The sequence below is a fragment of the Lactuca serriola genome, chromosome 8 (genome assembly GCF_051521515.1).
Source record: "Lactuca serriola cultivar US96UC23 chromosome 8, Lser_US96UC23_V15, whole genome shotgun sequence".
NCBI classification, from domain to species: Eukaryota; Viridiplantae; Streptophyta; class Magnoliopsida; order Asterales; family Asteraceae; genus Lactuca; species Lactuca serriola.
Window position 1 is genome coordinate 269,500,751 of NC_136415.1, and position 23,847 is coordinate 269,524,597.

At 37.7% G+C, this 23,847-nt stretch overlaps 1 protein-coding gene and 1 long non-coding RNA gene across 2 annotated transcripts; one reads left to right on the top strand and one right to left on the bottom strand.

Moving 5' to 3' along the window:
• Window positions 1–10,206: 10,206 nt before the first annotated feature.
• LOC145071031 (protein LAZY 1-like) lies at window positions 10,207–12,009 on the top strand. Its single transcript, XM_079017976.1, has 5 exons — window positions 10,207–10,361; window positions 10,448–10,517; window positions 10,602–11,227; window positions 11,307–11,469; window positions 11,704–12,009. The coding sequence occupies exons 1-5, from the start codon at window positions 10,215–10,217 to the stop codon at window positions 11,742–11,744; spliced, it is 1,047 nt and encodes a 348-aa protein (XP_078874102.1). The 5' UTR covers window positions 10,207–10,214; the 3' UTR covers window positions 11,745–12,009.
• A 10,287-nt stretch (window positions 12,010–22,296) lies between these two features.
• Window positions 22,297–23,341, bottom strand: LOC145068746 (uncharacterized). The gene is made up of 2 exons (XR_013689105.1): window positions 22,664–23,341; window positions 22,297–22,558 (listed from the first exon to the last, which is right to left on the bottom strand). It is a non-coding gene; the product is annotated as an uncharacterized LOC145068746 (long non-coding RNA).
• Between the last annotated feature and the right edge of the window lie 506 nt (window positions 23,342–23,847).

The window sequence follows — 23,847 nt, forward strand, 5'->3', positions numbered from 1 at the left end:
CCAAATTAATTTAAGATCAATACTAATTAAATAATATGATTTCATATTGATATATTAGAACTTATAATATATTAATAAATCATAACTTATAATATTCTTACAATATTATCCATATAAATTGTTCGGGTGAAGTGCAACCCAAATGGACCATGCTGGGTCGGGTCAAGTGCATACCAAATATAGTTATGGACTTAGACATTAATCCAACAGTCTCCCACTTGGATAAGTCTAAAATTATTATTGAGTATGACTTCAAAACCTAACTGGCAATCGTAGCTCTTAAAGCCGCTGTCGAACTCTGATCTTTGTTAATGACTTGTCCATTAGATAAGGGATCATATATTCCTCCATTCTATATATCATATGGACTGAGACATGGATTATAAATCATTCTCTCTGTCCATTTGTTGTTTCCCAATTTCCGATTTATGACGACTGACTGATTGAACAAATCAAATCAGTCCTGGCTTGGCCAAGCACTCACATGTGTCATCACTAAATCATCAAGGGGACCACAGATATCGCTTTTATCCCGAAGGTAAAAGGAATGGATAAACTTCGACTCATATGGATTGTTCTACTACTTGTTGAATCATACACAATGGCACGTTTTATAACATCGAGTTACCAATGCGTTTTCGTCCAATCAATGTACTATGAACTCATAGTAACAACTCATATCTCTAGGTTTTAAGAATATAATATATTATCGTCTCATGATCACTCGTGATAAAATCCATGAAGTGATTCAAATGAGCGCGGGTTGAATCCAATACTCAGAACTTATGAGTACTCATGAGTGTTGTAGCACAACTTTGTCCACCAACTTGGACCTCTACAAGCCAACCCATGACAGTTTTGATTCATATCTACTTCCAACATATGACCGACTGTGGATGGTTTGAATAACTTAGTCATTTCGAAAGAATAACCTAGTTATTATGGAAGTCAAAACAGGCGAAGTGAAACACAAGATAAATGAATCTAATATAGTATCAAAACCTATGAATATAAATAAAACACTTTTTATTTATCACCATACTGATTACTCATTATTCATTGTTTCGGTTTTATCAACTTTATACTTGAATTAAAACATTAGGTGTCCCATGCTCCAAGCATTTATACTATGTTTTCTAAACAATAGCTTTGCCATACACCAAGTATGAACTCTATGTTTGTTTATGATCCTTTTCTTTGTGAACTAGATCAATTGAAAAATGATCCTCTTTTCACACTCCCAATGATCCTCTTTTCACACTCCCAATTCCTTGTCTTAAATGTAAGAATTGCAAATTCCTATCATTTATCGAAATTTGTTTAGATTTTAAACTTATATGCACTGTTCCTCTTGTAATGATTATGCACAAAGTCACAAAGGCTTGGAAACAATCATTACAGAGTATCCCAATGGAGAGCAATTCCATGGAAACGATGTCTCAGATTCAAAGCGCATTGCTTTGAACATGTTTCTTGCATTAAGTTTCTTTAACCTTACACATATTTCTTCCACCTATGAAGGCAACTCTATATTCCCATTTTGACTACCACTTTTGAACAAGAGTTGCCTCTTTTCAGACTATGTCAATATGGTCCTTCCAATATTAATAGTATACTTCCAACTGTCCTTGAGCAACCAATCTTTGGTAAACCTTAGATTGTCCTCGACAATTGCTTAATCACTTTAGTCATCTCCAATTCTATACATTTTCCTCCTTAATGCCCTAAGGTATTTGGAAAATTCAGAAAGGATAAAGTAATCGATCTTGTACCTAAAGTAAATGGAACACAATTCATGATGTTTCACATAAAGACATGGTTCTAGACCAGTCTTTTGCCATAATAAGTTTTGTTTGTCATATTCTCAAATTTTGACTATGAAAAGGGATGCCGTAATCATAATCAAATTTTGAGAACACAATATATAGAATTTTCTTTAAGTTGAATCAATCCAACATGAAATTCATATATATTCTTGACTGATTAAAATCTCAATATAAACTCTTTAGAATGATTATAAACTCAATCTAAGCTTTTTAGCATTGAAATAAAGTATAATTTCCTCTCCCTTAATTATAGCAAACCAACGTTTTCAACCCCTGCAACCTCACGAATTGAAACTTTTGTTTTCTATAATTAACATTGCTAACTTGAAATTCTTATCATAATTATCATGCTCCCACTAACATGATGATTATTAGCATAACACTTATGCTTCCACTAGCTTTGACATATACCCAGAAATCAACTGGACTTCTAGAAATCAATACTTTATTGACTTTCTTACCAAAGTTCAGATTTCTGATACTAGATTGCTTTGATAAGACTTTATAAAAATCATACACCTCTCTTAGATATCTCACAGGTGTGTGTAAACAATTATGAAGATGGATGTCGTAATCATAATGTTTAGACCTTTTGTCATTCCCACAATTGCTATCTACTCAAAATCTACTTAGTGAAAGAGTCTCCTTACCATTATTTTCATGAATCGAAGAGAAACCTTATGACACTTAGATTTTATGGTGTAAGTGTTCCTATCCATGTGAATATGTCAAAACCATAATCACAAGACTAGGTTAGTGACAAATCCTAACTCATATGGATTGAACTTGTGCAATCTTAACTTCTTGCCACCTGGCAACTCAAGGGCCTGCCATTGCTTCCAAGTAGCTATGCAAACAATTGAGAACATGTAGAACTCAAATGTATAGCCAACTTAACTGGAATGGGCACAGAAATGTCAACATGATAGGTTATAAACCTCTAGTTGTGTGCTAGTGATGAAATACAAGTTTTATTCTTGATTACCTCTTGAAACCATTTCAAGATCTTTTAGACTCCCACTGTCTCCTTGACCTATAAGACTTTCTTTACATATGTTCAAGAGATAGTGTGGATTCTAATCAAGACAAACACTTAACACAATTGGCCTAAGTTGGTCTCTGTTTTATCCAAAACATCACAACTTACCAATTTCAAATGTACAAGGGTAGAAAACTTTTACTCTTACATTTGACAAGTGTTTTAAACCTTGTTTAAGACATGTCACTCAAGTTACAATATTAAAGTATAACTCTAAGAATTGTTTTTGGACCGAAGTATGAATCATCTTCTTGATTTAACCACTTCAACAATTCATAACTCCTTTTCTTAACTATCAGAATGAACTTAGAGGATGAATTGTGATAAGGACTCAAAATCATTAATATGATCTTAAAACATGATACTAAAGTACTCTCCCATCTTTTCAGATTTGAGAAACTTTTATCCTTCTGCCTAATTTGATTCTTCTTATTCGTTCTGTCATACATTGAAATTTTTCAATGTTTCAGAATTATACTTAAGCTTGTAAGTATAATCATATTTACTAAACCTTAGTAAATCATGACGAATAGTCTTATCCATCTTTTGTGGTGGACTTTGACAAGTTCACAAGAAAGTGTACTTGATCCCTTAGTCCTTCTCTTGAGTCACATATACATGTGAACACGGAACTAGTCTTAATTTTCCAAAGTTGAAAATTCTCACACATCACACTCAACACCTTGTATGATTCCAAGTTTCGGTCCAATTGAAACTTGGGTGATGAGAATATTTCCTTATTTGGTAAATTTAGACACTACCACAGATGAATGAATCAAATTCATATTTCCAATATTGCTACAAACATACAAACATCATGTTTTCATGAATGTCATTGTAAGGAGATAAAAATAAAGTAAAACAAACTTTTATTTATTTTAAAATACGGAAAAAACTTTTTCCTTACAATGTAACTTGAAATGAAAACTATGTTATTACATGTTTCCTAGCAATCTATCATAACTCCTAAGAAGTAGCTCAAGAATCTGATCTTCAATCAAGCGATAGAAATCCATCTTCGCGGTCAGATTCAACATACTCTTTCTTTAAGTTTCCTTCATTTTTACTTTGAATCTTAAAACATCAACATGTGACCCAGTCACATCATGTAATAAGAATCTCAGAATAGAAACTTAATAGATTTTGATAGTAGATGTTACCTGAAGTAGAGTCAAACTTATTGACTTTATCAGCCTTATGATCTTTCAGGTAAATTTGGTAGCTTCGCAACCAATGCCCTTTCCTTTTTGGCAATAGAACCATATGGATCCTTTGGGAATGGTACATGGGATAATCTCAGACTTAGCCTTTCTCTTTACCATTTGGTCAACCGAGTTGACTATGGCTGATCCCTTTCCATTGGGAAGAGAATGCTTTTTCTGGATTTCCAGTGTCACCATTTTCAATGTCCATAAAGTTTTGGGAAGTTCATCTTCTAATCAAATTTGCTTTACTAGCCTTCCAAATCATTGCTGATTCAGCAGCACCAAGCAAATAGATAAGATCATTAAGGGTCTTGTCATAGTCTGTTTTATAGGAGTCCCAAAGGAACTCACAATGTGACTTAGAAAGTGATTGAACCACCAACTTTCTCAAGAATTTGACACCCAACTCTCCTGGCTTGTCAATATGTGACTTCATCTCCAAGAGTAAGCACACATAGACCTTGCCTGCCAATAGGGCTAGAGTGACCTTGATCTTGTGGGATAGGGAGAGTAATTGGAGGAGGTGGAGAAAGTGAAGTTCCAAGAGATTTGGGAAGATCATAGATGTCTGAACTAGACATCTTTTTGGGAGATATTCAAGATAGTTGATTTAAAGTCCTTAATATAACACCTAATATGAAATATTAAGGCTAGGACCCAACACAATATTTTATAACTTGGAAGAGGGATGCCATAATCCAAGCTATAGAATATTTGAAGGTAGGTGAATGACGATTCACCAATTTCCACCATGAAAACGAAATAATTTAATTAGGTTTTACTTGGATTTGAAACTCCTAGATCTTTTGAGATTCATTGAACTGTTCAATGACATGTTTTAATCTCGATTGTGCCCTTCAGGTTTTGTGACTGGGATGCCAAGGATCACAAAACAAGGTGTGAAGTAACCATGCAAATTACTTGGTACACTTAAGTGTTTACCCCTCAATCGATGTTCCGGTTAACCACACACGCTCCATCGATACTATGATAAACATTAAGTTACCCTTTGCCTACCTTGTTAAATACAAGTTAGTGTGCCAGTTAACCACACACGCTCCACTAACTGACTTAAACAAAGTGCAAAGTGTAATTTCATGGATTAGCACCTTATTCACATTTTCCTAAGTAACTAAGAGTGGGTATTTATAAAAGGTTTAGTTACTTAGTATTTATCATTAATACTTTTAATGAAGGAAGAATTTATAGTCTTTGTCCTACCCGTTCGGCTAACGACCCTCCACCAGTCAAGGAAGCGGTGGGTGAGAGTGGACACCCATTAAGTTGCCATTTTATAGGCAACAAGCTTATACCCCCCCTTATAGACCGTCTTCGTGAATGAGGCGTACTAGCGGTAAGACGACTTGATCTTATATATATATATATATATATATATATATATTATTACTATTAACTTATAATATTATAAAGTATAAGGGTTGAGTTTTAATTTTTAAAATTCTAAGGGTTGGAACTAAAGTTTTAATCATGACTTTACTTGTTCCAAAACTTGAGGGCAAGTTTTGTAAACTTTCAAAACTTTTCATTTCTTGTAACTTATGAATTTAATTGAGTATTAAAAATGAAGACTCTTCATTTGTTATAACCCTTGTGTTCTTTTAATGGTTTTTATTAAAGTGTGACCTTTGGTTTTCCATAACTTGAGGGCAAGTTATGGATTCCATTAAAACACATAATGACCATGAATTAAACTACCAAGTAGGTTACAAATAATTCCTATGGTCATCTAATCTTCATAAGTTCAAGAACATGAATATGAACATTTCAAGAATCATAAATTACTCATAAAACTTGTAGTTTTTGATAATAGCCATTGTAAACGGATTAGCATAAACATTACACCATCAAAAACAAGTTTTATAACACCAAAACAGTTTAGGGTAATGTTTCTAGTCCATTTCCAGCAGCAAAACTCGAAAAACTGGACACTACAACCTCTACTCGTCGAGTGCATGAACAAACTCAACGAGTAGCATGCATTTCTTCATGGACTCGTCGAGTCCTCCCATGGACTCGGCGAGTTCATACGAGTAGTCAACAAAAAATCGATTTTTAAGCAGTTTTTGCAAGTGTAACAAGAAAACAAGCCTAGGCTCTGATACCAATATTAAGTTTTGAGCATTCTAACACTCCTATGGTGTACATGCAACCCTATAAACCTTGGATCTATGTTTTCTCTATTATACATGCAAATAAGAACTTTCCAAGGCTTTAATACTAACTAGCATATTATGAAGCTCTTATACTACAAAGTACTAGTTAGATGACATACCTTTTGATGTAGCTTGATGTCTTCAAGCTTTAAGAGCTTAGCCCCAATAGTGTGGAAGCCTTAAGTGGAATCACAAATCACCACGAACCTTGGAAACTTGAGAGAATAGTAACACATAAGTAGAAATCGGCCACACCTTGTATTACACATACACTAGTGCCATTTTAGGTGCCAAGTACTCCTTTATATAGTGTGGTGGATTAGGGTTACATCCATGTAAACCCTAATACCCATGTCTTTTCATTTCCATGAGATCCACAGGTTAAGCTCCATGGATTATCCATGGACTTACCATGCAAGCCTAGCCCATTCCAAATAAGTATTAGCCCACGCTATATAAATACTTGAGCCCATATTTAATTAGTCATACTTATGATCACTAAATTAATTCCAAATTAATTTAAGATCAATACTAATTAAATAATATGATTTCATATTAATATATTAGAACTTATAATATATTAATAAATCATAACTTATACTATTCTTACAATATTATCCATATAAATTGTTAGGGTCAACCCAAATGGACCATGCCGGGTCGGGTCAAGTACATACCAAATATAGTTATGGACTTAGACATTAATCCAACACTAACAGCCTCTTCACAACCCTTGCTTGGAATCCTCTTTTCCTCTACCAAAATGCACCCACAAATCTCAATTAAGGCTCAAAACTCTCTCAAAAGCTCAATGGGGGCGATTAGGGATTCTTCTCACTAAGGTGTGGCCGCAAATGAGGCTATAAGGGCATTTAAATAGACTCCAAACCCGTGGATCTAGGGTTTCCACTCACAACGCCTACTCAGCAAGTCTACTCTCGGACTCGTCGAGTATATCATTAAACTCACGTGGCCATACCCGCTTCTACTCGACGATTTATAGCGCCAACTCGTCGAATAGATCAATAAACTTCAAAAAATATATAATTAAAATGATATCCCTAGGAATCTGGATGTTACAGATAGTCCCTAGGGTTGCTGATAACTCATAATTGTTTATTTATGTTGTGATGTATGTGGTATCTTAGGGAACTCACTAAGCGTCATGCTTACAATTGTTGATTTATATGTGGCAGATACTTTTGAGGAACGCAAGAAGATGAATGTTTGATTGTACACACTCCCTGGGGATTTACTACAGGGACAATTTATGAACTCTGATATTTTGTGAAATTGGTTGTTTGGATACTTATGTGGTTGAAACTTGGTTTGTGAAACTTATTTTGGTAAATTAAAAATGAAAAAAAATTGTCTAAAATTTGAGGTGTTACAGTGCCTTTTGAGTGGTTCTCACCTTGAGAATCATACGTCTCTTTGTTCTTCTGATCATTAGGTTACAAAAATTTTTATCTGATGTTTTTTGGTTTATTGTAATCATTAAGCTACCAAAATTGTTTTGATTTGTAAACATTTGAGAAATAAAGTTTTTAATGATTTATGGTATTGAGCCGACACTTATATATGTGTTAGTGGGATAAAAACTTTATTTTTTCTCGGATTGACATTAGACTTCTTTTGATCATTAGGTTACAAAAATTCTTATCTGATGTTTTTTGGTTTATTATAATCATTAAGCTACCAAAATTGTTTTGATTTGTAAACATTTGAGAAATAAAGTTTTTAAGGATTTATGGTATTGAGCCGACACTTATATAGGTGTTAGTGGGATAAAAACTTTATTTTTTTTCATCGGATTGACATTAGACAGTGAAAGTGCTAACATGCATTTACTAGCCAACAAAGGCAACTATGGCTGGTAATTATTATCCATGATTGTACATGCATACATATATTCCATAGAGAAAGCAACAAAGGTACCACTTGAGGAATTTTATTTTCTGGATTAAAAGTAAAAACGAACATGAAATAAGTTAGAAGATATGAAACAAAAAACATGTGGTGCTATAGTATCATTATAAGTCGACTTCTTTCACATTAATGGGCCCGTACATTGTTAGTTTTAATTTTCTTTTACAAATGTGGTTAGTGAGTCAAGTTGTTAAAGATTTGCTTTCCGCTTTACGAGTTGTTTGTTATTAGAAACTAATTTATAATAGAAATTATAATTATAAAATTAATTAAATTTTCATAGTAAAAATTCATAATTATTAACCAATTATTTTAAACAAATTTTTAATTAAGAGATATACCAAAATTTTAAAGTTAGTTATAACTTCAAATTTAACATATAATTACAAAAAATAAATCTTTCTATAAAAAATTTTAAATCGATTATTTAAAACCTTAACGTCAATAATTGTGATAGTGATTTGTTTAATATATTTCCCTGACACGTGATATAATATTAATGTGGAGTTATATTAAAATGACACACGACAAAAAAAGATTAAAACTATTTTTTTTTATTAGTATAAATAAAATTTGAATGATATGATTATAATAAAATCTTGTATTATATATTAGTAAATCTTTCTATATCGATCAATCGTTTGCTTTTACATATTATAAACACGCTTTAAAAAAAATAGAAAAATCTAACAAGTCGAAAATTAATTTAGTGGAACTCGAAACCTGAAAAATATCGAACATAATCAGTTTTCTCAAAGTAAAAAACCAAATAGGTTCGTTTTAATCAAAAAGTGAGAGCCGCTCTAAAAGCCTTGCTCACTCCCTACATAACAACATTTTTACATACAAACAATGAACATATTGGCATATAGTTTGTCACCACACATAAAACCATACTGTTTTAAGTTTGGAAATCGTATAACTTTTCCCTCAAAAGTAAAATGGACTAGATGAAAATAACCTACGAGCAACTGTATCTTCTTTATTTTATAAGAACACTAAAAGTTGTTATCAAAACAAAATAGGCAGGGACCTGTGGGGAAGCTTATGTTTGAGCATTGAGATCTTATTTAACCATTATATGATTGTTTTTTCATATATTTAGCTATCGCTCTCAGCCAGAAATTCATGTATCTGGACTTAATTTTGGTCTCACCATCAACCACAAGATGCAAATGAATAAGTTTGACGCAATTGATAACCAACTACTAAAATATTCAGTGTACCCAAACTAGCATATTACGAAGTTTCATATTTAGTTATCAAAATAATAAATGGGTGTATTGGTAAAAATGTTTTGAGAGTTTTTAGTAGTTGTTATAAAAAAACTTGAACTAAAGAAAAGGGTTCGGATTTAATATTTTTATTTTTTAACAAAAAGCTTTTAGTCAAAAAACCTACTTCAAAAACACTTTTTAGGACTTTTAGCTTTTATCTTTTATGTTTTATGTAATTTACATATTATAAAAGCTTAAACTACTTTTGTCAAACATTTTTATACAAATAAAAACTACGGTTTCCAACTACCAAGTACTTTTGCCAAACATATTCCACCTCAATGGCATATTAAATATAACATTCAAAAATGAATTCGAAAAATACTTGCAAACACAGTTGACAAAGCCAATGGATTCTATAATAATATAATTAGCCACTTCTAATGATTATATGTTTTGCTTATAGCAGGAAAGATGACACTAGGTGAGGGCATTCACTTTTTTGTACACATGAGAGATTAAAAACAAGTCATCTTTCATCTTTCTGGGTGGAAATAAAAATTGCAATTTTTATCACATTGACATCCGTCCCATTCTAGTCTAGTCACTCAACACAATACAATTTGTTATGTCACGTCCTAATGTCATATGTAACAAACAAAACTTTCAAATAATAAGAGAAAATCATATTACCATAAGGCTATCTTGGGACATGACAAGGAAAAGTACAAGTATCACGTTGTTGATCCAAAGACTATTAACCAAATTGGTCACATTATCTTATCTTTGCACATGTATCCAGCCCAAGCTTTGTTATTTTCTCTATGTTCATTTCCACCTGTCACCAAGTCGCACTGCAACATCATAACAGAATAAATACCTTTTTTTTCTTTTCTTTTTTAATTATCGTTCTCCGAATCACAAAACTGATTAAGAAACTACGTTCTCTAAAACAGGGACTGAAAATGAAGGTAAAGTTTTTAACTCTATTGACATTCGGAATCTAACATTGCCTCTTCAATGCTACCGCTACATGTTTGCCTCTGTTTCTTTTCAGCTACTAGATTGGATGCAGCACAAGTTTCACCAAACCAGCAATGAGCACCTAATAACAGAATTTGCTCCAAGTAAGTCATGACATCGACATGTATCTTCAATTATTACATGTTTTATAAACATATCATTTTACCCATTCCTTAATTAATGAACAGGAAACTCATGTGCATCTCTTACGGATTTACAATACTATCCTAAATCACAGTACTGTTATCCCAAGGCTCAAAGCAATAAACAAAGAGAGAAGCATTTTCGTAAATCATTTGCATGCATAGAGAGTGCTAGATCAGATAAAGATCAGAATGAACAGGAACCATCTGATGAAGTACTCTTCCATGGATTCCTGGCAATTGGGACTCTTGCTATTACTGAACCAGAAACGCCAACATTCGCCACCTCTGTTGAGAATATTACATGGAAAGAAACTGAAGCAACTGAGAATGAACTGAATGTTATCAATGGTGAGTTAGAAAAGGTGCTAAGAAGTGAAGGAAAGGAAGAAGGAGGCGAAAAGAAGGAAGATGGAGCAGTTGTTTGTCCACTACAGACTTATCTGTTTGGTTCTGTGGTTGGATTGCCTGAAACAACTACGAGAAAGAAAGAACATAGAGCATCACTTGGAGAGCTCTTTCAGAGAACTAAAATGGAGGAAAAAGAAACTGTTGGACCTAAAAACAATGATGGAGAAAAGAGAAAGGAGAAATCTGCTGTCCATTTGATGAAAAAGATACTAAAAGGAAGAACCCTGTATCCTGGTTCAGCTGATAAAAAACCAAGCAAGGTATGTATAGTTTAGCTCCACATTAATCTACCGTTTTAGTAAAAAGGGTAAATAATTTTTAATTTGGGGCTTTTTACAGCTCCAACGTATGTTCCATAGGAAAGTTCACCCTGAAAATGGTGCACCTAAATCTGACGATCTCTCATTATTTCCTCTGGTGGATACTTCTAAAAAAGGTGAAAATTTTTGTACCAGTGATTCAGATGGGAACAGGGAATGCTGGATCAAATCAGACACAGAGTGTACGTATACAAACATGAACCTCTGTCTTAATTCATTTATTATTATGATGATGATATATATCATATTTATCGTTGCTATTAATTTGCTTTTATATCATATAAGACCTTTGATTTATCATTATTATATATTATAGAAAAAGGTATTTTACTAATTAAGATGGAAAAGATTTTCAATTTCAAGTTGATAAGCAGCCTAGAATATTATCTGACTCATGATGGCTATTTCTTGAGTAGACCTGGTGCTTGAAGTAAAAGGGAAAAAAGATGGCAAGTGATGTAGCACTATGTTGAATTGGGGCTGGAAGAAGTATGTTATATATGCAACGTCTACATTAATTGCATGAATTCCTATAATAGTTTTTGAGTGTTATGTCGGTTGAAGAGAATAAAAGGGCACCTTCACCTTGTGATTGGATGCATGAGCGTGCCTAAAACTTAATCTTTGTATCCCTTCAGACATTTGTGTATTAGTGATCATATACCTGCATTTTGGCAATATTTATTCAGTTTGAATGAAATCCTATACCTTTCAACTATAAATAGGAATACTTCAAAAAATTACAAAGAAACTTGTACATCTACAGACCATTAAAATATAGAATTAATATTTGGTATGAGATATTCTTAAATCACATATATATCAGTAATATTTTAAATAATTAGTCTTCACAATCTGTAAATTGAAAAGAGGGACTTTGGGCCTTTAGCAGTTATGGTCCTTATGAATAGAGTCATATAATAAAGGTGCCCCAACACTCCAAAGTCTAATAGCCTATATGCAAATTTGATCGAGGGCCTAGGTAGAATTGAAACTAATTTTAACCGTATTTTGCATCATTGTACTTTCAAAATAAGATACATTAATAAGAATTCATTTATATTGAAAACTAGGTGTAAGACTCATGTATTACATGAGTTCATTAAAAAAATAAATAAATAAATAAATATGAAATTTTTAACATTTGAGAAATTTGAATTTATAAGAAAAAAATAAAAAAAAATATTAAATTATTAAAATTAAAGTGTTTTTGTTTTAATTTAAACTAATAATTTAGATGCATAAACACAAGAAACTAATGAAATTTTAATTTAGAAATTTAGAAATTAAAAGAAATATCAATTACTGATATTGATATGCATTTATTATTACAATTAATACATTTAAATATTATATACAATCTAATAAAATGGAAAAAATCACAAAATATCATGTGGAAAAAATTTAATTGAAAATAACTACAAAATGACATGTGGTCAAATCAATGAGAGCATGCCATGTTGCAAAAAAGTTCTTTATTTATTAGAGAGGATAGTGATAACCGACAAGTTGACGTTGTCTTATTAGGCCGGAGGGTGTGGCCGCGGTTTGGGACCGCGGTTTGTGTCAGCTGGACCGCGCACACCGCCCCCAGACTACGGTCTGGTGCGGTTTTGGCCGCATTGCGGCTGGAGAATACCGCGTCACGTGATTGGCTGGTGGAATAATTGACCGTTGAATGCTTTTGGGCGTTGCTTTTTTTTTTTTGTTTTCTTTTTGCCTTTCTTTTCTATATATACATAAACAATTCATTTGTTTTTAACCACAATACAAACTTTTCTCTCTCTCAATTTAAAATAAAAAAAAAACCACCACTCTCTCTAAAAAATGTAATCTTCTTCATCTTCTGAAGAATTTCACACTATTTTTTATACCGCTGTTGTTTTAGTTATTTTATTTGTGTTTTTAAATTTTCTAGGATTATTTTAATGTTATGTGTGTGTGGTTTTCGTTTTTTTTTTTGGTAATGCAATGTAATGTTTTTTTAATTTTCAAGTAATGAAAAATTATGTTTTTTTATTAAAAAAGAATTTTTAATTAAAATAGCTAAAAAAAGAAAAAAGAAATGTGGCACCACTCTCTTGGTGTGTCAAGAAACCACATTTGTGTGGTAAAAAGTGACATGACGCTTATGTGGCGGATGAGAGAGTGCGGTTTCGGTGGCATCACTCCCTCCGGCCTTAGAAGCCTACATGGATAAATGGCCATGTTACCATTTTCATATAGAATCATACATGCATTTTTTTTATGAACCGTTTAAATTCGAGAGTTTTTATTCATGGATTTGATTATCTTTAGACCTGACAATGGAGCAGGTTTCGACCTTGATCTGATCCAAACCTGTAAGAATTATATGGGTTTGGAGCATAGTTTTTTATTCGTTTATCTGTTAACGACCCATACCTGCTAACCCTTTTATTAAAAGGGTCGGGTACGGATTATCACCGATCCACTCAGTTTATAACCCGCCACATATAAATTTTAGAATTATATATTTATAATTTATACTACTTAACGTTTAATTTTAATTCCAGTTGAAAATCCATAAGGCAAAGGCCAAAGGAAAACCACTTTTGCCTAGGACTCAGAAAGTCAACTTCTAAACTTGTAGACTTCTATCAAGAATCATAATGTCATTCAATTTATATACATCAAAAAATCGTCAATTCCATTTATAAATCAATAAAATCATTTATTAATAGGAAAAATGTTTGAAATTGTTCTTCGCTATCACTGCAATCGACAATCACAAATCAATTGAAAGTTGTTCCAATAGTGATTTTTAATTCCAATTGAAATTCTTCGAGTATGTAATGTTCTTTTCTAAATCAACTTTTGTTTTATTAAAAAAATGTTATTTTAAGTATTAAGATATAGTATACAATTTTTTTTAAGAAATGTTATTTGAAGAATTAAGTAATATGTGTTTGATTATTCAAAAAACCCTATAGGTTACGAGACGAGTTTGGATATTCATTGATCCAGCGGATAAGTGTATGAGTTGCTCTTCTACGGTACTCTTATTTACAATTATTTTTAGAAAAGGGTTCATTAGAGTTTTTATGTTTCTTTTTTTTCACATATCACATTATATTCTACAGGGTTCTCTTATAAGGAGAAATAACAGAGTTGTAGTTAATAGATGATGCTTTTACGATTTTTGTTAGAAAGTAAAGGAAACACTCACAAAAAAAGTACACATGCACATAAAAATCTACAGAAATGATGCAAGGTGAAAAGCAATATATAGGTGGAGGTGGAAAAACTTATACAAAACGTAAATAAAAAATGACGAAAGAAATCCATAAATACGATATTAGTTGTACAATGCTGAAAGTAGAAAGGAAAATGAGGTTTTTAAACAACAACAATATCAAGAAGTATGACTTCTATTATCCTATTAGACTTCAACAACATGATGATACAAAAACGGAGGGAAGTGCACTACAAACTAAATTTTAACTTAGATAGTTTCAGGGAGGTTGCAAATAGAGGATATGTAAAAAAAATGGGATTGTATCTGTAACACCCCAAATTCTAGTATGTTATTTAAATATTTATTTTTCAAGTTTCAAGAGGAACTCGACGAGTGAGTAGCCAGACTCGTCGAGTAGAGTCGGGATTTTGAGCACGTTTAAGTTGGCTACTCGGCGAGTCCATATTTTGGACTCGGCGAGTCCACCAGTCTGGATGAAACCCTAATTTCAAGGGTTTGCACCCTATTTAAACAACTTTTTGGGACCCCAAGTCAGCCCCCATCACCCTCAGGGCATCCTTCTCGAAACCCTAGAACTCTCTTAGCTTTTTTGTGTGTTTTGGTGTGATTCTTTGAAGATCTTGTGAGAAGAAGGAAGGTAGATCAAGAGGAGAAGAAGGAGATCCAAGATCTTTGTGGCATTTCAGAGTATAGTGAGCCGGGGTGAAGCCGGAGCCGCAACAGACAGATTCCGGAGCAGTTCTTTCAGCAGCTAGGCTACGAGGTGAGTTTCCTTCCAGTAGGAACGGGTCTAAGGCCACAATGCCGACCCGTTTAGTTAGTAGTAGTTTCCGGACCTTGGTCTGATGCAGTAGTTAGAATGTTTGAAGCCTTCGTGGCTCAGATAGGTTTTGTGTGTGATGTGTTTCAAGTAAGTACTCCCAAATTACCCATACAAGTTTATGCTATGATTATCAGTTTCAGTTTCAGTAGAACAACATGCTAGATTAGGACTGAGGATCTAGGAAGATGCCTTATCTGCCTGCTATATGTGTTTCAGCTTTATGAGAATTGCATGCTAGTTTTGAGTAGACAGCAGTAGGATAGCCTATTTAGGTTATGCCTGATAGTATGAGCTTAACATTGTATGCCAGTACAGTTCCTTGTAATGAGGATAGAATTGCTTGAGTAGTTTCATGTGTCTGAATGCTGCTTGCTATGTGCTTTGTGGGGCTTTGAGTGATGTGAGTTAGCCATTAGGTGAATACGTCACATCACATGTGAACAGGGTTGAATAATCTCAGAGTGCTAGATCTGGCCCTATTGCGCAACTCTTGTATGAGTTTAACCGTTGTAGGGACGGGCCTTTTACTCGAAGGATTATCTGAGCCTCGCCACATGTGATGGTATTCAGGTGATGGCTAATTGGCATTACAAGGGGGCCTTTCAACAGCTGATGACTGGTTTGAGTAGAGTCAGAGATTTCCCTAGGGCAAGCCTAGGATGGGAATAGCAGAGATTAGTAGCAGTAGTAGTGACTTGGTGGAGTCAAGGCCATACTTGAGGAAAGTACGGATAGATGTGGAAGGTAGTATGGGCCCGTATTATTGAAAGAAGAGGATCCGTACTCGAATCACGGAAAGCTGAGATGAGACCAGGAAACTTGTGGTAGTAGTGATCCCTCGAGATATATCTATGTTCCTGAAGTTTATTACGATGTGTTTTCAGAATGGTGGTATTACGCCCTAGACCAATAGTCGGCAGCTCAGGTGCCGGATGGGGATCAGGATCAAACCCGGAGGCCGAGCAGTTGGATGAGCAGACTAGGGAGTTTCTCTCTCCAGAGATTACTCGCACCATACTTGAGCAGACTCTTGTGATCTTTGGTTCGATCAAGGAGGGTATATTAGAGTTGATGGACGAGAGATTGAGCACTTTCCGTGCTGAGGTAGCGGCCATGATGGGGTCGCGCACGCTTACCTTCAGGGAGTTCCGTGCATGTGGAGCTCCAGATTACCACGGGGCGCGGGACCCCATAGCGAGTACTAGATGGTTGGCGGATGTGGCCAACGCTTTCCGCACGAGCAGATGTCCCGAGGGGGACAAGGTTAGATTGGCGTCCTATCTTCTAAAGGACAGGGAACGAAATTGGTGGGAGGAGGTCGGACATGCCATTGGAGATGACACAACTTTGGATGCTATGACCTGGGTTGATTTTACTACCAGGTTCAGAGCTGAGTTCGCAACGGTCATTAAGGTGCAGCAGTTGGCCAGAGAGTTTCAGAATCTTACCTAGACTACAGAGACAGTGGCAGAGATTACCACCAAGTTCAGGGAGAGGGCTCTTCTTGTTCCTCAGTACGCGGTTGATGAGGAAATGAAGAAGGCTCGTTATCATGAGATGTTGCGGAGTGATATCCGCTAGTTTGTGAGCCGGTCCAGCTGTAAAACGCTGGATGACATGATTGCTAGGGCTCAAGAGAGAGAGATTGACCTTGAGATGGAGAGAACGAGGAAGCCGGAGGCGGCTCCAGGTTCAGGGAGTTCGGGCAAAAAGCCCAAGGGTTCAGATCACAGAGCTAGGGTTCAGCAGAGCCACGGTCGGTGTAGCAAGTGTGGGAGATTGCACGATGGGGCGTGCAAGGCAGGGAGTGCCGGTTGCTACAAGTGCAGCCGGACTGGGCATATGAGTAGAGATTGTACAGCCACTACTACCGCCGTTGTGGCATCAGATCTGATTTGCTTTCAGTGCAATCAGAGGGGACATAAAAAGTCCCAGTGTCCGAGTTTAGCCGCTGCAGGGAAGGTGTCAGCACTTGCTCCTGCTTCCTTGAGGATTGCGGATGGCCGTCAGGGCCGAGTTGAGACGCCGGTGGTGAAGAGTAGGGCTTTTCAGCTGACGGCAGAGGAGGCACGAACGACTCCTGATGTGGTGACGGGTATGTATTTCTCCCTTATCTATGCACTTATTGTTGATTGTTTCTTATGGTTATATGTTTTGTATAGGTCCGTTCTCAGTGAACGGCATTTCGGCTACAGTACTGTTTGATTCGGGGGCTACCCGATCATTCGTCTCTCTTGCGCTTAGCAAGAGGTTTAGCAGAGCTCCAGGGGAGCTAGATTGTCCACTTGAGGTTGAGATAGCAGCTGATAGGACCATTAGGGTTGCAAGGGTACACAAAGTATGTTCCCTACAGTTATTCGATGAGCAGCTTCCGGTGGACTTGGTCCCTATTCCCCTGAGAGGGAATAAGGTTATAGTAGGCATGGATTGGCTGAGTCCCAATGGGGCGGTGATAGATTGTGACTACAGTTGGTAAGGGTTCGCACTCCCGGTGGGGGAGAGTTAGTGATTCAGGGCGAGAAGCCACAGCGCGGACCAGTTTTGTGTTCAGCAGCGAGAGCGAGGCGCTACTTCCAGCAGGGTTGCGCCGGTTATATTGCCTATGTTGTAGATGCCCGGGAGAAGGGCAAGTTATCGGTTGATGATGTTCCGGTTGTGCGAGACTACTCAGATGTATTTCCAGAGGATTTACTTAGAATACCTCCCGAGAGGCAGGTTGAGTTCAGGATTGACCTGATCCCTGGTGCGGCTCCGATAGCCAAGGCACCGTATCGGTTGGCTCCCCCAGAGATGCAGGAGTTGTCTACGCAGCTGCAAGAGCTGCTAGACAAGGGTTTTATCAGATCGAGCAGTTCGCCCTGGGGAGCACCGATTTTGTTTGTGAAGAAGAAGGACGGGTCACATCATATGTGTATAGACTACCGGGAGTTGAACAAGGTAACGGTGAAGAACCGTTACCCACTTCCGAGGATAGATGATTTGTTTGATCAGCTTCAGGGAGCGTCTTGGTTTTCCAAGATCGATTTACGCTCCGGGTATCATCAGATGCGAGTCAGGGATGAGGATGTGCAGAAGACTGCTTTCAGGACTCGATATGGTCATTATGAGTTTGTGGTGATGCTGTTTGGGCTCACCAACACTCCAGCCGCATTCATGGACCTCATGAACCGCGTGTGCAGACCGATGCTAGATCGGTCTGTGATAGTGTTCATTGATGATATCTTGGTTTATTCCAAGACCCAGGAGCAGCACGAGGAGCACCTGAGGGAGGTGCTAGAGACTTTGAGGAGGGATAGACTTTTTGCGAAGTTCTCCAAGTGCGAGTTCTGGTTGCGCGAGGTGCAATTCCATAGTCACCTCGTCAACCAGAAGGGTATTCTAGTGGATCCGGCCAAGATAGAGGCCGTGATGCAGTGGGAGGTCCTGAAGTCTCCATCTGAGATTCGGAGCTTCCTAGGTTTGGCAGGGTACTATAGGAGATTCATCCAAGATTTCTCCAAAATAGTTGTACCGCTCACCCGACTGACTAGGAAGTCAGTGGTGTTTCGCTGGGGGCCTGAGCAGTAGGCAGCATTCGAGACCCTTAGACAGAGATTGTGTGAGGCACCGATTCTTGCCCTGCCAGAGGGAGTAGAGGATTTTGTGGTCTACCGTGATGCTTCGATCACAGGTATGGGAGCAGTGTTAATGCAGCGAGGCCGTATGATAGCTTACGCCTCGAGACAGTTGAAGCCTCACGAGGCTAACTATCCTATGCATGATTTAGAGTTGGGGGCAGTGGTGTTTTCCCTCAAGATTTGGAGACATTACCTCTATGGGGTCCGTTGTACCATTTACACGGATCACAAGAGCTTGAGGTACCTCATGGATCAGCCGAATTTGAACATGAGGCAGAGGCGATGGTTAGATGTATTGAAGGATTACGATTGTGAGATCCTTTATCACCCAGGGAAGGCCAATGTGGTGGCCGACGCCCTAAGCCGCAAGGCGGCAGCATCCCCGATCAGAGATATAAGTCTGAGAATGACAATGATTACTCCATTATTGGAGCAGATCAGAGAGGCACAGGTCGAGGGCCTCAAGGAGGAGAGGCAGAAGTGTGAAAGGATCGTGGGCCGAGTAGCTTCCTTCGACTATGACAATCGAGGATTGTTAACCATTCATGGTCGAGTTTGGGTGCCGTACTGGGGAGGGGTACGGCAGGTGTTGATGGATGAGGCCCACAAGTCTCGATTTTCTATCCTTCCAGGGGTGACGAAGATGTATAGAGATCTTCGACCCTATTATTGGTGGCCCTGCATGAAGCGGGATGTCGCCTGGTATGTGGAGAGGTGCCTGACCTGCAGGAAGGTCAAGGTAGAACACCAGAGGCCTCAAGGCAAGATGCAGCCGTTAGACATTCCAGTGTGGAAATGGGAAGACATCACCATGGATTTCATCACAAAGCTTCCCAGGACTGCACGTGGAGTGGATTCGATTTGGGTCATGGTGGATCGGTTGACGAAGAGTGCTCATTTTATACCGATTTAGGAGAGTATATCGGCGGAGAAGCTAGCCGATATTTATGTGCGAGAGGTGGTAGCACGGCATGGAGTGTCTGTCTCGGTGGTGTCAGACCGAGACGTCCGTTTTACTTCCAGATTTTGGAAGCGGTTTCACGACGAGATGGGGACTCGTCTCCATTTCAGCACCGTTTTCCACCCTCAGACGGACGGGCAGAGTGAGAGCACAATCCAGACTCTCGTGGATATGCTCCGGGCATGTGTTCTAGATTTCGGTGGCAGTTGGGATACGTATCTTCTTTTAGCGAAATTTTCGTATAACAACAGCTACCATGCGAGTATTGACTGCCCTCCTTTCGAGATGTTATACGGGAGGAAGTGCAGGACCCCGATCTGCTGGGGCGAGGTCGGTCAGCGTGTCATTGGGAGCACCGAAGTGGTGCTCAAGACGACGGAGTTGATCCAGCAGGTTCGTAGTAGACTGCAGACTGCGCAGAGTCGGCAGAAGAGTTACGCCGATAGGAGGCGTTAAGACTTGGAGTTTCAGGTGGGTGACATGGTCCTCCTGAAGGTATCGCCCTGGAAGGGTGTCATCAGATTCCGAAAGAGGGGCAAGCTGGGCCCCAGGTTCATTGGTCCTTTTAGGGTCTTGTCCCGGGTGGGTCGGGTCGCCTACCGATTAGATCTTCCGGTAGAGCTTAGCTAGATCCACAACACTTTCCATGTTTCTCAGTTGAGGAAGTGTTTGGTGGACGAGTCGGCAGTAGTCCCCATGGAGGATATTCAGGTTGATAGCAGCCTGAATTATGTCGAGAGACCAGTTGCAATCTTAGATCGGAAGGTAAAAACCTTGAGGAACAAGATAATTCAGTTAGTGAAGGTGCAGTGGCAGCACCGGAAGGGTTCAAAGTGGACATGGGAGTCCGAGGAGGAGATGCAGGAGCATTACCCAAAGTTGTTTCCAGATTCAGCGGCAGCAGACTTCGAGGACGAAGTCTGAGTCAAATGGGGGAGAGTTGTAACATCCCAAATTCTGGTATCTTATTTAAATATTTATTTTTCAAGTTTCAAGAGGAACTCGACGAGTAAGTAGCCAGACTCGTTGAGTAGAGTCGGGATTTTGAGCACGTTTAAGTTGGCTACTCGGCGAGTCCATATTCTGGACTCGGCGAGTCCCCAATCTGGATGAAACCCTAATTTCAAGGGTTTGCACCCTATTTAAACAACTTTTTGGGACCCCAAGTCAGCCCCCATCACCCTCAGGGCATCCTTCTCGAAACCCTAGAACCCTCTTAGCTTTTTTGTGTGTTTTGGTGTGATTATTTGAAGATCTTGTGAGAAGAAGGAAGTTAGATCAAGAGGAGAAGAAGGAGATCCAAGATCTTTGTGGCATTTTAGAGTATAGTGAGCCGGGGTGAAGCCAGAGCCGCAGCAGACAGATTCTGGAGCAGTTCTTTCAGCAGCTAGGCTACGAGGTGAGTTTCCTTCCAGTAGGAACGGGTCTAAGGCCACAATGCCGACCCGTTTAGTTAGTAGTAGTTTCCGGACCTCGGTCCGATGCAGTAGTTAGAATGTTTGAAGCCTTCGTGGCTCAGACAGGTTTTGTGTGTGATGTGTTTCGGGTACGGCTCGAATCAGTATGCAGTCTATGTTGTTATGCTAGTTGATATGTGTATGCTATGCTATGTTCAATAGTTCCGGACTTCGGTCCGATGCAGTCAGTTCCAGGCTTCAGTCCGATGCAGTTAGTTCCGGACTTCGGTCCGAGGCAGTTAGTTCCGGACTTCGGTCTGATGCAGACGGCAGGGCCTGGTTTGTTCCGGACTTCGGTCCGATGCAGTTTCCGGGCTTCGGTCCGATGCAGTGGGCGGGTCCCAGTAGTTGTTTATATGTTTGTATGGTATGTGGTAGTTTGGGGGAGCTCACTAAGCTTTGTGCTTACAGTTTTAGTTTAGGTTTCATGTACTTCCGCCAGTAAAGGGAAGAGCTCGGGATGATGACATCGCACACACCACAGCTTCAACTTTATTCCTGAGAGTTTTGTTTAGATATTTAGACATGATTTGATATAGTTTTTGATACGAAACTTTTATTATGGCTTTGAGATACCCGACGTATGGTTTTTATTATATGACATTCAGTGTTATAACTTTTATTATTATCTAAAAACAAAAAATTTCGGGTCGTATTTTTGGGATGTTTCAGTATCAAGATAAGAATAATCTATTCGTTTCTATGTTCAATACTTTATAACCAAAGCCATATGAGCATTTATAACACCTACAAAGATTGACAAGACCATACGTATGTTTACCGGATCCTTGTAATTTTGATGACCTCAGATGCCAAAATGAACTTACTATTACTTCATATCATTAAACTGAATTACATTTTATGATGCTTCCAAAATATAAAAATGTCTCAAAGATGCAAAGCTTTTTTACACGGACAAAAGCTAACTAAAATATAAGAAAAACCATAATCTTTTGTAATTTAACTATTCCAGGAGGGGCAACACCAAAATAACTAAATTGTTGTGGGTTCGGATAACTAAGTGATTTATTCTATTTTTTGAGTAGTAGTAGTAAACCAAGGAGTAATCTATAACACACATGTAGTCATTTACTAACATAACCTCCTTAGAAACATAAAGATAATAGTTACAACTGGGGATTCAAAAGTTGTGCCTTCCAAAGATTTAAGCTTTCATGAATATCCACTACGCAATCCTGAAAATTAAACAAAAATTGGAATAAATTTCAATGATAAGTTAAAACAAAACCTGGTGAAGAGGAAAGAATACAACTGATCCTCTTTCATGAATCAAAATTTACCCAATCTTTCTGAATAGAACTCGCATGCTTCTTGTGGAGGAGCAATGATGGTTAAACAGAAGCTTGTAACCAATAATTTTACAAAAAAGCAGCATATAAACGTAGATGATAGAAAGTGATCATTAACTATTGCGACACCTCTACTGCATAGATAAAATCACCCTAGTTGCTTTGTATGAATTCTTGAGAAATCATGAGATAAAGGAAGAAGGAAATAGAGATGCCCGTTTGCCAAAATTAGGGCTTTTTAGCTTCATAGTTGTGAGGAGGGAAGAAATCCGTGAAGAGAGGAAAGAAGGGGCTAATATAGTCGGGAGGAAAGGCGCAAGAAAGAAATTTGCTGTTGTTTTTCACCAAAAATCATCATCTGTGAGGTCTGAAACCCACTTGAACGCAAGAACTTGATTGCTGTTGTTTTAGATGCTTGTGTTTCTTCTGATTTCGTCGGTACCAATCTTGTCAAAATCGGTACAACGAGAGGAGCGGTGGAGCTAAATCGCATTTTTAATATCGTTTTGTAGAGGAAGGGGAGAGATGAAGAACGAGTAAAGGGAACTACTGAGAGGAAGAGAGGCGCGAGATGGTAAATGGAACGGTTGTATGCAGTTGAGTAGAATAGCAGGTCCAGTCTACAGAACTATCTAAATAATCGACTAAAAAAATAATAAAAAAAATAAACCCAAACTTACACCATGTGGTATGGGTCGCTACAACCGCGTTAACGATGATGTGGCGCACCCGAAACGCCGGCATAACACCAGAAACATCATCCCCGACTCCCGTTAAGGTAAGTCTCATTGTAACGACGATGGATGACAACACCCCGTTTCTTCTCTTCTCTTCCTCTATTTTTTTTTTCTCTCAACGTCGTTATAGCATCTTGAACACATTCTCTAATCTCGTTGTGGGCAGAAGATGGTGATAGGGCATCGTTGTGGGTGGGTATGTGTGTTGCCCATACCCAATACACTTAAATATCCATATCCAGATTATCTGTGGAGGAGAGAATATCGATTTGGAATCGGAGCGGGTAAACGTAGATGCTGGAGCAATTAATGGTGGTGAAGAAAATGAGAGAAGAGTGATAAATGAAGGGGGTGTTTGGGAGTCCTTTTTTTGGACTTTTAGCTTTTTTCAAAAAGAAGTTTTAAAAATATGTTTGGAAAACTTTTGAAGTAGACAAA

Coding starts and splice junctions, on each gene's coding strand:
- LOC145071031 (XM_079017976.1), top strand. CDS start 10,215: ATGTTCATTTCCACCTGTCACCAAGTCGCACTGCAACATCATAACAGA. Junction 10,518..10,601: donor AATAACAGAATTTGCTCCAA/GTAAGTCATGAC, acceptor ATTAATGAACAG/GAAACTCATGTGCATCTCTT. Junction 11,470..11,703: donor GATCAAATCAGACACAGAGT/GTACGTATACAA, acceptor TTTCTTGAGTAG/ACCTGGTGCTTGAAGTAAAA.